Here is a 15381-nt window from a genome sequence, read left to right as displayed (position 1 = left end):
TGAAAGAAGGAATTCACGTGTTATCCTCTCTTAATTTAAAAAAAAAAAACATTTACCTGGCTACGGCCGACGGCAGCCTCTTCATCTTTCTTGAGTCCCAGGTTCCCCATAGCCAATCACAACTCTGCAATGCAGCGTTGTGATTGGTCTGAGCACCGTGGTTCAGCGTTCAGACAGGAAGTGGGAACCTGGGCATGTTCTCTACCCAGGCGTACTTACGGAGAGCCCACCACTCCTCCCCCTGCAGTGCTCTGGCGTCACAGAGCCCAGCCTTGCCCACATATAAGGAACTTAGGCTCTGCAATAGGAAAAATAAAATGATAGTAATGCTGCATTAATATTATTTTATTTTTCATTTATGAACTGCTCAGAGAGCAGTGGGGCAATGCTCCTCCACCTTAGCAGACGAGCCACCGCTGACATAGAAGTGCACCTGAGCACAGCAAGGATATTGTTAAAAACAGACTTTATCAAGCTGCACATATGAACCGCTAGGTTCTACTGTCACACTACTGTGGCCACTGTGCACATTAAATATTCATGATGGGTGGATGGGTAAGTGAGTGCTATATAGGTGCATACATAAATGAATGAGTGCATAAGTATATGAATGTGTGGGAGTGCATTGATTGATACATTGATAAAAAGGTGTATGGATGGATGTATGAATGAGCAAGTTGAGTGGATGGAAGGATGGATAAATAGGGTCCGTTAAAAATGTTTAGAGAAAAACATCCTGCCATCAAAAGAGTTAAGTTACAAGGGGACTTTATTCCTCAACTTGTAAAATTGTGTTTTAACATGCCATCCACAGCTTTTCTTGCACTTAATTGGTAATGCACGTGCATTGACACCCACAATAGGCCACAGATTGACACTGTGACGCTGTGACGCCAGGGCCAGCATTGTTAAAGAAGTTGGTATCCTCATGCTGCAATGGTGAGGGTTGAGCAGGATTATGCCATGGATGTATACATCAGGCCAACAGTTAATACCATATAGCCTGGGAGAGCATATGCAGGGGCTGACATCATTATGCTATGGATGCACATGTGTTAGTAATTACAGTTATTAAGCCATGCCCAGTTCTATGTCAGGGGTATATCATGTCATGAATGTCCATTAAGCCAAAATACAACGTCATTAAGCTAGGTCACCATTGTGCTAGGGATGGGAATCAGTTAGGATGGGAATGCACATTGTATTCCAAGAATTAGCATCATGCCAAGAACTATTAACATAATGGTAGTATGCCTGTGAAGGGTAAAATCTTGCCTCCGTCACAGTCCACCTAATCAGGTTCTTCATACAGCAGGGCTCGGATGGCATCCACAAAAGGGGCTTGTGCTGTGGATAGGGGCAATAGGGGAGAGTCTGCGCTGGAGCGAACTATTGAAGCTGCTGGTGGTTGGAGTCAAAGTCCTGTCAAATGAAAGTCAACTTTACAATGTCTGCTCATCTTAATTACAGGACAGAAGGCATTAAATACTGGAGTAATAGACAGCAAATTTCAGTCTTAAAATACCCTGACAGTTAGTCAACCTAGGGGAACAGCAGGAAAAAAATAAAACACCCCTCCATATGTGTATTGTTATTCCTGCTGTACTAATTACATTTTCCATATGTCATTAATTACAGTTGTGTTTGGGCTTAAGATTATGTGAACCTTTTCCTATTTTGTTCTTTGCAAGCTTTTCAAGAGATCTAAATTTGTTTCTATCCAGATATTCAAAAGAACATGGCAAGTGCTGGGAGTGGCCCTTTCTGCAGGGTCACCCCACGCCTTTACCTTTCTCCTCCCCTTTTTCGGACCTCGTTATTTTGATTGCTTTAGGACTCTGGGCACAATACCACAGCTAACCAGTGCTAAAGTGCAGGTGCTCTCTCCCTAAAACATGGTAACATTAGCTTAAAAACAATTGGTCTATTTCATTTCCCTTTAAGTCCCTAGTAAAATGTACTACACGTGCCCAGGGCCTGTAATTTAAATGCTACTGGTGGGTCTGCAGCACTGATTGTGCCACCCACTTAAGTAGCCATATAAACATGTCTCAGGCCTGCCACTGCAGACCCTGTATGCAGTGTTACTGTCATGTTGACTTGGCATTTAAAACCCCTTGCCAAGCCTGAAACTCCCCTTTTATTACATATGTCACCCTTAACATAGGGCCTAGGTAGCCCATAAGCAGGATGCTGTGTAACTAAAAGGGAGGCTATGTTCTTTATAGTTTTACACATCCTGGTAGTGAAAAACTCCTGCATTTGTTTTTCACTACTGCGAGGTCAACCCCTCTCATAGGATAACATTGGGGATTCCTTGTTACATTTAATAAGTGTAATTCCCAATTGGAAGAATGAAGAGCTGTCATGTTTAGTACCTATGGAATTGTAATGATAAATCCTCTTTAATGGTAAGGCCGAATTTATCATTACCATTTTAAAAATGCCACTTTTAGCAAGTTAATGTATGAACATCATCGTATTGCACTACAATTTAACAAACAAATAATTTCAACCCAAGAAATAGTTTTAGTGTGCTAACCTCCACCCTCGCCCCTTATTGAATCAAAGCAGTTGACCTCAGCAAATGCTCAGGTTACAGGGTGCACTACGCAAGCCCTGAATTGCATCATTCAATCTGTGAAAAAATGTTTTACATGAATATGCAAATCTTTAGCAAGTTGACATTTTTCTGCTCTTGCCCCATGTGCCTGCTGCCTGTCTCCAATACACGCTTGTAATGGGTGATAGCTGGGCCTTATGCTTTCTAGTGAGCCATACAACGAAGGGGAGTGTGACTGATGGGCCATCCACACCTAATGGCTCATACTGGACAGGATGGAAAAGCTGATCTGGGTACAGCCTCACACTTACACCTGAATGTGCTTTGTCACCACACAAAAGACAGCTAACCACCTGTAGTGAGTCTGGAGCCAGGGCGGGAAGGGAGGATCACTGTGCACTTCAGAGCCCCTCCTTGAAGTCTCCCCCACTTCAAAGGCTCCACTGGGTGTAAGAACTGGAATTCTGACCCTACCAACTCAGTTAAATTCTGGACCTGTGGATACTCTGCCAGGAAACCAGACTGCTGTGCTGCTAAAGGACTGTCACTCTGCTGGGCTGCTGCTCTGGAAGAACTGTTTTTCTGCTGTGCTGACCTGCCTGCTGCTCTCCCTACCTGGGTGGGAAGGACTAGACCTACACCACTTGAACCCAGAGGGACTCCAAGGGCTTGTCAGCTTCCCTCCTGTTCTGATGTCTCAGGGACATCAAGACTTCCGACAACCCTGCAACAGCACCTGGACTGCCATCTGTGAGTCTTGTCCTGCCAAGTAGTGCCAATTCAGTCCTAGGCCCTTAGAAGTGTGTAGAAAGGGCTGCTCCAGCAGAAAGCCACGCATCAACGTTTTTGTGTTGCTCAGAACCAGTTCATCTCCTCAAGGACCGAAGACAATGACAACTTTGTGGTTCATTGCCTCCAGTTTGCGACGGACCTTCTACTTGAGTAGCTCGGCGATGACGCATCAGCTACATCTTGGAGTTTGATGACAACCCATCTCCGACTTGTGCGGATTCATAACCGATGCATCAACTACATCCGAAGGGACCGACGACAACGCATCACCTCTTCTGCTCCTCACATTTCGCCCACGACAGCGACGCAACTGCGAACAAAGGTACTGTTTCAGCGGCCAAACTGGTCCCTGTATCTAACCCGCGCTCTATCATGGTCAGCATAAACTTTTGGATTTGACCTCCTCTAGTGCAAACAGAAAGCCCAGTTGGCACTTTATGGTTTGAAGAACAACATTTCAATATATGTTTTAAAAATTCATAACTCTGGCTCTACGAAATGGATTTTTAATGTTTTGGTCTTGTCTTGGTCAATAAATTAAGCTTTATTTTCCTAACTAGTGTGGTATCATTTTATGTGCTGTTTTCACTGCTACACTGTTTGACGTGTTGCACAAATACTTTACACATTGCCTTTTAAGTTAGGCCTGACTGCGCTCTGCCAAGCTACCAGGGGGTGAGCACAGGTTAATTTAGGGTGTGCATCTGACGTACCCTGAGTAGATTTGTGGTTCCTGCTTGGGCAGGGTGCATACCTCTGCCAATCAGAAAGCCAATTTCTAACAGCAAGTTATGGCAGACTTCAGGATATACGCTGAAAAAGCTGGTGTTCTCAACTCTACAAGAACTATAACGTGATTAAACTGTTTGAGCTTGTGAGTACCAGATACAGTCATGGAACAGGACAATCATTGTTTCTGATCCTCCTTCATAGGGTGCACAAGGCAGTGCTCCCAAGCCTCTCTGTGGTCATCTCATGACAATGGAAGCCTTGTCCTCAGTTTTGGTTAATGTTTGTAGAAACGACTTGAGTGTTCTTTAGTAATTTGGAAGAGATTTAAATGTGCATTTTTGTTTCGTTTTCCTCGCTGAGTAAAATGAGGTTTTGGAATGTAAAAGCAAAAACTGTCTACCTTGCAATGCTGTGCATGATGTACATACAAAGATAGAATATTTCTAAGGCATCTTCTTGGTGTTTTGTTTACTGGTGCAGAAAGTATGTTGATTACTGGCACTCCTTCTCAATTAACTGGAGTATGAGGATTGGCAATTCCACGTTTAAAAAATTGGAAGGATATTTATATTAGGAAACTCTTGTTACAGGTACAACCCTTCTTTTGTCTCCTACAGCTCTCTATCTAAACCACCATTCTTTACATTTGCTCCTTTGCATTAGCCCTCCCCCTATTTAATCCTCGAACTGCCTAGAATGTATAGTCAGTTCCTATGTTTTATTCTCGCTCTCCTCCAACAGCTGTTCCTCTCATTGCTTGGAATAGATTTCCTAAATATATTTCTTTTTACTCTTTCTAGATAGAGCTTCTGGATTACCGAGGGGAGGACCTATTTGAAGATGGCGGTATCATCAGGCGTATCAAACAAAAAGGGGAGGGCTACTCTAATCCAAATGAAGGGGCAACAGTGAATAGTGAGTACTGGATACACCGTTTTTACTGAGTGGTCTTGTATTCAGAGGAAAGCATTCTACAGAATTTTGACCAAGCAGTGAGCTTGGCTTTTTTTTTCAGAATTCTTTGAACTGTGAATGTTAGGTTGAAGGTGAAAAGGGTGTATTGGGTTAATGAATAGAGTGTATTGGGGTGACAGCGAGATTTGAGATATTGGAGGGCAGTGAGATGTTAAGCAATAACTTAAGGTGATTAAGACTACATGGAATGTGAGGGCAATGGTGACCAGCAAGTATAAGGGTCATGTGGATGTTGGGGCAGTAATAAATGTTAAGAAACAATGATTGCTGTTTAAATAGGACAACAAGCTTTGATGATACAGAGTCACAAATATTGGGCAGCTAAAGAAAGAAGGTGTGACAGTAAGTGAGTATAGTGCTGGGAAGACCGAAACTTGTGTTAGGGAGACTAGCATAATGATACAGGGCTGGATTATAATGAATAACAAACTTTGGGCATGAGCATGGCATGTGCCAGTGCAAGGTTTGTGGACCTGGGAAGGCAGAGTTTGGGGGAATGGACAATGACAATCAGGCAGGTGTAGCCTAGGATTGTCTGTTAGATCATTGCAGTGGGAGACTGATTGGAGAGTGTTTCAACAACCTACAATAGTGCAGTAGGGTGATCGAAGTTCTAGGTTAGACAGATCTGCAAGTGTTGGATTGCCTGGGTCTAGTCTGCATTGCTGATTGGGAAGTGAGCATTTGGGAAATGAGGTAGTGAATGTTAGAGAGGTGGGGAGAATGTTTATTTGAAAGGTCCAGAATGAGAAATATTGCAGAGACTTTCTGGAAATAGTGATGTTCAGCTATAAAACCTGAGCAGGAAACTGCTGGAAACATGAAGGAAGAGGCCTTTCTGCACCAACCCATCCCTTCCATCTTCCAACACCTCCCTGCAGAAAAGTACAAGGAGGCATAACTTGCACCTTCTGCCCCATAGTACTTTTCAATGGTGCCAGGCTCCAGCATGCATTCAGAACAGCATGTTCCTATTCATCTCACAGTTCCAGGCATGACAAAAAAGGAAACATTGCTCCACATTTTCTTCTGCACCCCACTCCTGTCAGGGAGTATGGGCTACTCATTAGCCTCTGCACTATAATAATACAGGAGCTTAGGATCGAGTTGTCTTTAACCAACAACCCTTTACTGGAAGGATCAGTTCTCCAGTATTGAATCTTTTATAGATTCACATGCTTGGATCTTCCCCATTGTCGTGATGGAAGTCCCATGGTAATTATTACTAGTAGTAAAAGTCCATTGACTTGTTCTGAAGTGTACATATCCCATAGGATTGTGTAGCAATCCACATCGTTTTGAGCACAACCAAAGTTCAACCAATCAGAAGAAAGCTTTTGACTCATTCCTCTTGTCCAGTGGCTTCATCCTCAGATTTCTTACCACATATCATGTGAGAGGGAGTCTCTCTGAGCTCTGCTCAGTTTTCTTATCAGAGCTTAATTTTGTCAAACCATGTGAACTTTATGTTATGAAGGAGTATAATGGCTACTCCAAGAGGTTTCTCAGCATGTCAGAAAGTTAAAAAAAGGGTTTGTTCCGCACATAAAAGATCTGTAGGAAAATTAGGCTTTTCTCTGAAGATCCTCACAAGGAGTGCCTGTATGGCCTGCACCTGCACCACAAACCCAAAGACTGCAAATATTGCAGACTTTCCTCTGTAAAAAACTCTCAAAGACAGAGAGGCAAGACTGCTATTATGGCCTTAGAAAAGGAAGGTGTCAGAAACTCCCGACTCTGGAGATGAAGGGTCCTTTTCCAAGGTGAAGAATACAATGGAAAGGGAAAAATCTGGAAAGGATTTAGGCGAACCTCATATAAAAGACCCATAAAGCAGCAGACAAGAAGAAGCCAGAAATAGAAAAGGAGACTTCCCCAGAACCTCAAGGCTCAACAAAACAAAAGGCATAAGTATCATACCCTTCAACACCTTTTGAAAGACTGTTGGCCTCTGCTAGCACCAGAAAGCCTACCTCAGAAACATCAGACAAGTCATTGAATAAATCGTCAATGAGGCAGTCTACGGCACCGTCAATGGAGAAAATGGCTACACCAACGACATTGACTGCTACGGTGTCTATGGGTTTGTCAACAGTTCAACTCATGTCGATGATGTCATCGTTAACTGCAAGATTGTTGACATCGGTCTCCTCATTGGCACAGAACCCTGCAGTCTGTGCTGTCGACGCCAGTTCCAATGATGAAAGCGAAGATAAGACTATCGAAGCAAAAAGCATTATCCTCGACTGTGGCACTGGTGACGGGCCTGTAGACGGTCAGTGCAGACCCAGTCCTATGACCAAAACTGACATTGCCTACCAAAGTTTCACCTTTGCCACCAGTGTGCCTTCTGTAAATTGGAGAGCTGGAAGAAGAGGGTGATGAGGGGCCTTTCGGAGGTGCTACAAGTCCATCACAACTACCTGCCAAATGTCAAGACTCTGATAAGGAGGGCGAACAAGGGTCTGAATACTTACAAGGTGACTTTTCATTTAAAGATAGACAGCAAGGTGGGGGGAAACATACAAGGAATTCCTTGAGTATGACCCTTATGAGTAAGTACTGAACAAACAACCAGCACAAGAACCTATAAAACAAGTCCCTGTAGCACTGGTGACAAATCTCCATCTAATGTTGACAGACTATTATATAAGGTTTTATGAAAAGGAACCTGAACCTTCAAAACAAGTGAAAGCGGGTGTTCCAAAAGTGGAAACATCACAGCAGACAAACCCGCTGGTGCTGCGTAAAGACATTCAGCAGCCAAGACAATTGGAGACTATCACCATTCATGATGACTACATCAATCTGAAAGATGATGATGATGAGCCCGAAGAGGGTGAGATACCACAAGATCTGACATCTACCACAGGTAGTGAATGAGATGACTAATTGGCCCCACCAACACCTCCTGTTGCTAGCTCACCGCTAGGTGATATTGGGGGATTTGATGCACTTCTTAATAGAGCTGCCAAGCGATTTGATCTTCCGCTCTCTGTCCAACAAACAAAATGCTTCTTGTATGATTTTAAAGAGTCAAATAAAAAGTCTGTGCGATCCATACCAATTGTTGAATACATTTGGGTTGAGGGACTTACAGACATGAAGAACCCAGCTACAGTGGCAGCAGCAATAACGAGGCCTGATTTAAAAAGAAATACAAGTCTTTGGAGAATTCTCCAGCCTGCTTGATTGGTCATCTTAAACCTGACTTGGTTGTTATGCAGGTAGCACAAAGAAGTTCAAAAACCCAACGACATCCTGTTCAGCTCCTCTGGATAAGGAGGGTAGGAGATTGGACAACGTAGGATAGCACAACTCTGCCATGCTGGCTATCACCATAAGGACGTCCAGTGTCCTTGCCATACTGAGTAGGCATGACCAGTCAGATTTGGTCAAACCTTGCTCAAGTTCTAGAGTCTCTGCCAGAGGATAAAAGACAAGAGGCTAGAGCTATCCTCCAAGAAGGGGAAAGGACATCTTCAGAGATAATAGATGTAGTGATGGATGTAGCTCTCACCGGTTTCAGGCAAATGGACAGAGCTGTGGTCTTGAGGAGGCAGGTACGGCAGGCAACTTTATTCAGACCTGAAGTGCAGTCAAAAATCTTAGACATGCCTTACAATGGAGAAGCTTTATTTGAAAATGCCTTACAGTCGATCAAGGTTGACACGGAAACTGCAAGGTCTCTGGGTGTACTACAACAGAAAAGGTTTCAGTCCTTTCGAGGTGGTAGAGGCAGAGGACAATATTCATTTAGAGGGTTGACAACCCTATCAATATCTGCCATACCATCAGAAGTCGAACGGATATCGTCAAAAATTCTCTCAGCAATATAGACCTTCACAGTCAACAACTTTCTCAGACAATCAAGTAAGAGAAGAGCCACAGGAAAAGGGCAGGAGTCCTCCAGGAGACAGTGACAAAATAGTGACACCGGTCGCCTCCATGGTTTGGCCTCCCTTGAATTTTAGAGACACTCTACAGCTTTTACAAAACATTGGAAGCCCATCTCTTCCACCAAGTGGGTCTTTGACATTATAATGTATGGGCACACCCTAGAATTTATCCAGAAACCTCCATACCATCCGCCTATCAGAAGGTCATACCAGCATCTTTGGCTGTTAAGAGAGGAAATCAAATCTATGATATTGAAGGGAGCAATAAAAGGAGCTCCACAAAATTGCAGATGCGGAAGAAGAAAAATTGGAAATGGAGACAGGTATTGGACCTCAAGCAGCTCCACAAGTACTTCAAAAAACAATCATTCAGAATGATTACGCTTCAAAATGTCATTCAGTTGTTAAACCCATAAGACCACATTACTTTGTTGGATTTTCTGGGAGGCTTTTTCATGTCTCCATACATGTAAATCACAGGCAATATCTCAGATTCGAATTGGACAGAAGTCACTACCAATTCAGGGTTCTACCATTTGGCCTAACGTCTACCCCTAAACTTTTTACCCAATGCATGGCACTGGTATCAGTCTACCTGAGAAGATATGGCCATCAGGTATTTCCATACCTCGATGATTGGCTGATAAAAGCAAATTCCTGCAAGGCTACACTGGCCTCTACAAAGGCATGCCTTCAACTTTTCAAGGATTTGGGTATCCAGATAAGCAAGTCGAGATCATATATAGTTCCAAACCCAACAATTATTTTTCTGGGGGCAGTTCTAGACACAAACATTTGCAAGATGTATCCAACAAAAGAAAGAGTGGCAAAGGAAATAGCATTGGTGTCTACCCTATCGAGCAAAAAAGTCCACTTGATTAAGGCATTTCAAAAACCGTTTCTCAAATGGTATCAACTTGCATTCCTCTCATACCGAAATGTTGTCCGTACATGACTAGCAATGGATGCAGGATACAGGCTTATTCCACGATGTTGTGCCTACAACAGCAGAAATGGTGATTACTATGCACTGGTGGATGAAAGAAGTTAATATTGCAGTGGGGTCAACATTCCTAGTCAAGACGTCAACTTATGTCATGACAGCGTTTGCCTCAGAGGAAGGCTGGGGAGCACATCTCCAGAATTTGTAATTGAGCAGAGGGTGATCAGACAAGGACAAGAAGAAACATATCAATTTCCTGGAGCTGAAGGCGATGGCCTTGGGGCTCAGAGCTTTTCAGCCAAGAGTAAAGGGGTAGGAGGTCCTGATTCGAACAGACAACATGACCACAATGTTCTATTTGAACAAGCAAGGGGGAACAAGATCACATCTGATGTCCAGAGAGGCACAGGACATATGGAGTTGGTGTCTCCAGCACAAAATATCTGTAAAAGTGGAGTACATATATGGCAAGAAAAACCAGTAGGCAGACAAATTAAGAAGGTCCCTGACAGATTGCCACGAGCGGGAGATGTCGGACACTCAACTCAGCAAAATGTTTGTCAATTGGGGAACACTGTCCCTGGATCTATTTGCTTCCGCAGCGAACAAGAAATGTCAACACTGCGCAGTTAGATTACCCCACAAAGGATTGTGGGGGGATACACTACAATGTCACGGCTAGGAATATTTGCATATGCCTTTCAGCCAATACCTTTAATCTTGAGAATGCTGACCACGATGAAAAGGGAGCAAGGCAGAATTTTCCAGATAGCTCCGGCATGGCAGGGGCAATATTGGTATACAGAGCATCTTCTGATGTCAGAACAGTGACACATTTCACTCCAACCAGTTCCAGGATTGCTCTACAGAAACGATGGGCAGGTGATCCATTCGAACCGGGAATCTCTAAGTTTGGCAGTTATCCTGAATTCAACGAATTTCGCCAACTGAATATTTTCCAACTATGCACGGGCATTTTTACTAAAGCTAGAGCAGAATCGACAAATAAGTCATACAAGGCAAAATGGCTAATATTTTGTCATTGGTGTGCTTCTGCGGACTTTCTCTTTGCAACCTGCGCAAGGGCTGCCACACCTACTAGCCTTAGCTCAGTTTGGTTTACGTCATAGCTCGATTAGAGTACATCTTATGGCAATTTTAGGATTCAGATACTCTTGGAATAAAAAATCCCTGTAGTCTGGCAGGCAGAGCAAATAATTCATAAAATGACTCTTTAGGGCTTATCTACCAGTAAGGAAACCATTGGTAACTTGGCAGCTGAATATAGTTTTAACGCAACAGATCGAAAGGCCTTTTGAGCCTATCCATAAATCGGACATCAAACATCTTACATGGAAAACAGCTGTTCCCTTAGCGTTTACATTTGTGAGAAGAGTTATTGAAATGAAAGCCTTTACTGTGCAAGATCCATACTATCAGTTCAAGAAAGACAAATTATCCTGCATACTAATCCTAGTTTCATAACTAAAGTGCCTACAAATTATCACCTCAATTAACTGATTATCTTAAAGTCATTCTTTCTGAATCCATTGAATGAAGCAGAAAGGGCGCTTCATACTCTAGACGTTAAAATATGTTTGAATTATTATTTAGACTAAATAAAGACCTTCAGGAGATCTGATCAGCTCCTGGTGGGTTTGCACCCCCAAGTAACATTCAACCAGTGTCAAGGGGGACTATACCAAGTTGGTTATCTGTGACGATAGCTCTATGTCATGAGGGAGCTGGAAGACTGCTTACATCAAAGGTGCGTCATGAGGGAGCTGGAAGACTGCTTACATCAAAGGTGCGTTTACACTCAACAATAAGTGTGGCAACTTCGGCAGCTCTATTTGCAGGATTGTCTTTGCCTGACATATGCAGAGTGTGGTCAAACTGGGTTATCTTTACCAGGCCCTACGGTCTAGATGCCATGAACAATAAAGATGCAGCGGTGGGTCAAGCAGTTCTTTGAAATTTGTTTCAATGAAGTGAGCTGGTTTATGCTTATTGACAGTGGAGGCTAGTGACATTTGAAAGTGGTGGGGCGTAAAAGTGCGGGATGATTCCCCTGTGTAGAGCAAGACTAGCAAGCGAGCTTGGTAGTCATAAAAGAGGTTCGGGGTCTCCCCCCTCCCGGGAATTATTTTTAAAAAGAGTGGGCAAATGGTACATTTTCAAGCAAATTTGATGAAGCAAGAAATGTTAATAAATCAATTGTAAAAGTGTAGTTATGACATCAATAAAGCGATTTCATATGATAACACCGCATTGTGTAATTTCCGAAGAAAGGAGGAGGAGTTGGAATAACCCTGGTTAAAGGTAAGTAATTCAGGCTTCACCAGAGTTTGGGGAACTGCTCCTAGCTCTTCATGGAGCCAAGTACAGAGAGCAGCAGCGGTGGGCTGTCTGCACTGGAAGTGGAGCACCCCCACATATGCCGTCCCCTACAGCCTGTCTTGAGCCTTATGCTGCTCGGTGACAATCCTCAAGGGCCTGCAGAGTATAGAGTGCATGATGGTAGGTGCTGTAGATGGAGCTGGCTCCTCGTCTTCAGCAGTGTGCCCTGCTGCAAAAAAGCAACAGGGGTTCTCTGTGCTTGAAGAACCACACGTTCACCTAGGTTCACTCAGTAAATACCCAACACTTTTCTGTAGTTCTTATAGCTGGGTGTAGAGGCAGAGAGGTCGCTGCATCCAGCCCTGGCCCCAGCAGACCTTGGAGAACTCTATATTTTGTGCATATTCAAGTATCTAGCTGTCCTGGTCTTTGGATAAAGTGAGGTGATTTCTCAGCTTGCTGGCCCTGGCCGTTGTTAGTCCTAATACCACAAGTTCCTAGGCTTATTGTGTATGGGGGTGTCACAATCTGAAATTTTAGGCATGTATCGCAGAATTACAAGCGGTTGAAGTATACAATCGCCCCACACTATTAATCCAAATTATTCTGCAGTGCTCACTCTTCAGGTCAACCGTTACCAAAAAAAAACAGAATTTAGAAATTGCAAGACAACAGGGGTAGAGGAGCACCTACCCCTGTTGTCTTGGAATTTTAGGCATGGTGGTCCTTTATTTTAATTAAATAATTCGTTTAATGAAGAACTATTTCTTGATAATTTTATATTATGTTCACAGTGAAATATGCATATGTACTGGGTGCATAAGAACTCTCAGGCGGATACATTCATGTAATGCTATCCTCTCATATATACAAGGTACAGAAACCTTAGATATATACAGTATTGAGGTCTTTGCCTCTAGTACAATATGCATGACTCATATATATATATAACCGACATGGTCACAGTTAAGTTTTGTGATTTTAGGTATTTAGGTGTTATTCACTATATAGCAATTCAATACTAACTATGTTGATATCACACACTCTAAGATGGCGCCCAAATTTGCGTGCGAGAATTAGTCCTTTGTTTGTCTCAATTCATTGGGCAAACATAGATAATGGCGCTGCGCACTGCACTTCTGATGTAAACATTGAGGAAGGGAGGGCTCTCCCGAAACGCGTCTGTTGTTTGAATAAACCCTGCTAGAGAAACTGCTGAGCTCGAGAGTGCTTATTCCTGGGACCCGGCCGGGTATTGCTAGGATTTCAGAGCCGTGATATTTTCCGCGAGCACCATCGCGGCAGAAAGCACCCGCTTGTCGAGTGACTCGTGTTGTATGGTGCAACTTTGGAGCGTTTTGACAATTACACGAGTGCACCGCCACCACCGGAGAGCGTGAATCGGAGGTTTGAAGCTACACCTTCGCGTTGGATCTCACTCCGGATCGATTCAAACAGGAACTGCATGAGCCGGCTGACCTTCAGAGCGGTAAGCCTGCCTTTCTCAATTTTGCAAACCTGATTTGTTTTCGAACTTTGCCATTGGTGGCTTAGCGAGAGCCAGCAGTAAACTTGTAGCAGGACTGTCTGTTGGACCCTGGGACCAGGTACCAACTTCAACTGAAAAAAATTCAAACATGTTTAACATGGCAGAGCGCAGAGATGCAGCTGGAGGCATCTTCAAGAACATTTCTAAACCAGCACCAACTAGTAATGTGACCACCCCATATGCTTTGACAACACAGTTTCACAAATTGGAGAAGCTTTGCGAACGCGAACTCCGAAAATGGTGGGAGGGGACCTCTTTGCAGGGTTACATTGAGGTACAGAGGGTACCCAGAGGTTTGAGAATCTTTACTGTCCCTGCGTACGAAAATCCAATTTGCATGGAGTGATCGCGACAAAGTGGTGAAAGAAATCGAAGAACTGGAGACTCTAATAGCACAGAACACGGATAAAGAAGAACAAGAACTGCTTAGGGCTAATATGAAGAAAAGACTTCAGAAATATGAAACAAAAATTAAACTGCGAAAACAAGAAAAATTCAACCGTGATGAGCGGGACTACGCGATGGGAAGGGTTCTGACTTTCTCAAAAAAATATGATCAGCCACGCAAGGAGGTGGCAAGAAAAAGCCAAATGCCTAAATCGAATGTGGAAACTAGAGTGGAAACGTCAGATTCCGATGTAAACGCCAGTGAATTATCAGGTGATGAAACAACTGGCCTAACGACCACCTCTGAGGCATTGGCTAAGCAGACCTCTTTTCAACAGGAGTTCCAGGTCATACAAGAGAGCTGGCCAAGAGACGGCAGGAACAAACCCCCAGAAGAGGCATGCAAACCCGACGCGGGGGCTGGAAGGGGAAGAGGCAGAGGTACCAACTAGACCAAAACAACCACGAGGGTTACCAGGAGCCAGAGGAGAGGAAGATGGTGAGTTCCTCGGAACAACTGACCATCGTAAATTTGTCCGAAAGACAACTAACGCCAGCTGAAGAGTCCGTTTTAAAGCTATGACTCACTTTCTGTCCGAATAAAAGTATGGAATATACGCAAACGCGGATTGATCTGTATAAGTTTATTCGGAAAGTTAAATTACATAAGTTTCATAAGACCAAACCAACAGCCAAAGAAGTCAAACTATTAAGACAGAACCGAAAGGAAACGGACCTCCTAACAGTGAATGATCTAACAGCGTGCGAAGTCTTACACAACTTAAAGCGAGAAGGTGAGATGGAAGACAATACAGTGGACAACACGCTCACCCAAAGACTGGCAAATGTACACATAGAACAAGTCGCACCGAAGAGTGACTTTAAGTTGGCCTCCAAATTTGTCCCCCAGCTAGCTGTGGATCCAATTGATATTTTTTCTGATGTGGTCATCAGGGACCTGATGGCCATGAGAACTACACAAAGTAATCAGAAAACACAATTTAACACCACTAAAGAGCAACAGTCTGCCATCAATTCGCTTATGGAGGACAAGAATATAGTATGTAAACCCTCCGACAAAGGAGGTAACATCGTTATCATGTCGAGGCCCAAATATGTTACAGAAGCCATGCGCCAACTACAGGATGTTTCCTGCTATGCTTTGATAAAGAAACAGGAATATTCTGCCAGCATCAATGAC

General features: G+C 43.5%; 1 protein-coding gene across 4 annotated transcripts in view; it reads left to right on the top strand.

Moving 5' to 3' along the window:
• FKBP5 (FKBP prolyl isomerase 5) overlaps nt 1-15381 on the top strand; it is a 940582-nt gene that overhangs the window by 505301 nt on the left and 419900 nt on the right. For all 4 annotated transcript variants that reach the window (XM_086923252.1, XM_086923254.1, XM_086923255.1 and 1 more), the window contains one exon: nt 4888-5002. In XM_086923252.1, coding sequence (XP_086779378.1) covers nt 4888-5002 — 115 coding nt within the window. The remainder of the gene's footprint in view (nt 1-4887; nt 5003-15381) is intronic.

Source organism: Lissotriton vulgaris, chromosome 5 (genome assembly GCF_964263255.1).
Source record: "Lissotriton vulgaris chromosome 5, aLisVul1.2, whole genome shotgun sequence".
NCBI lineage: Eukaryota > Metazoa > Chordata > Amphibia > Caudata > Salamandridae > Lissotriton > Lissotriton vulgaris.
Note: the sequence above shows the minus strand (reverse complement) of the source record. Positions and strands in the feature narration are given on the sequence as shown.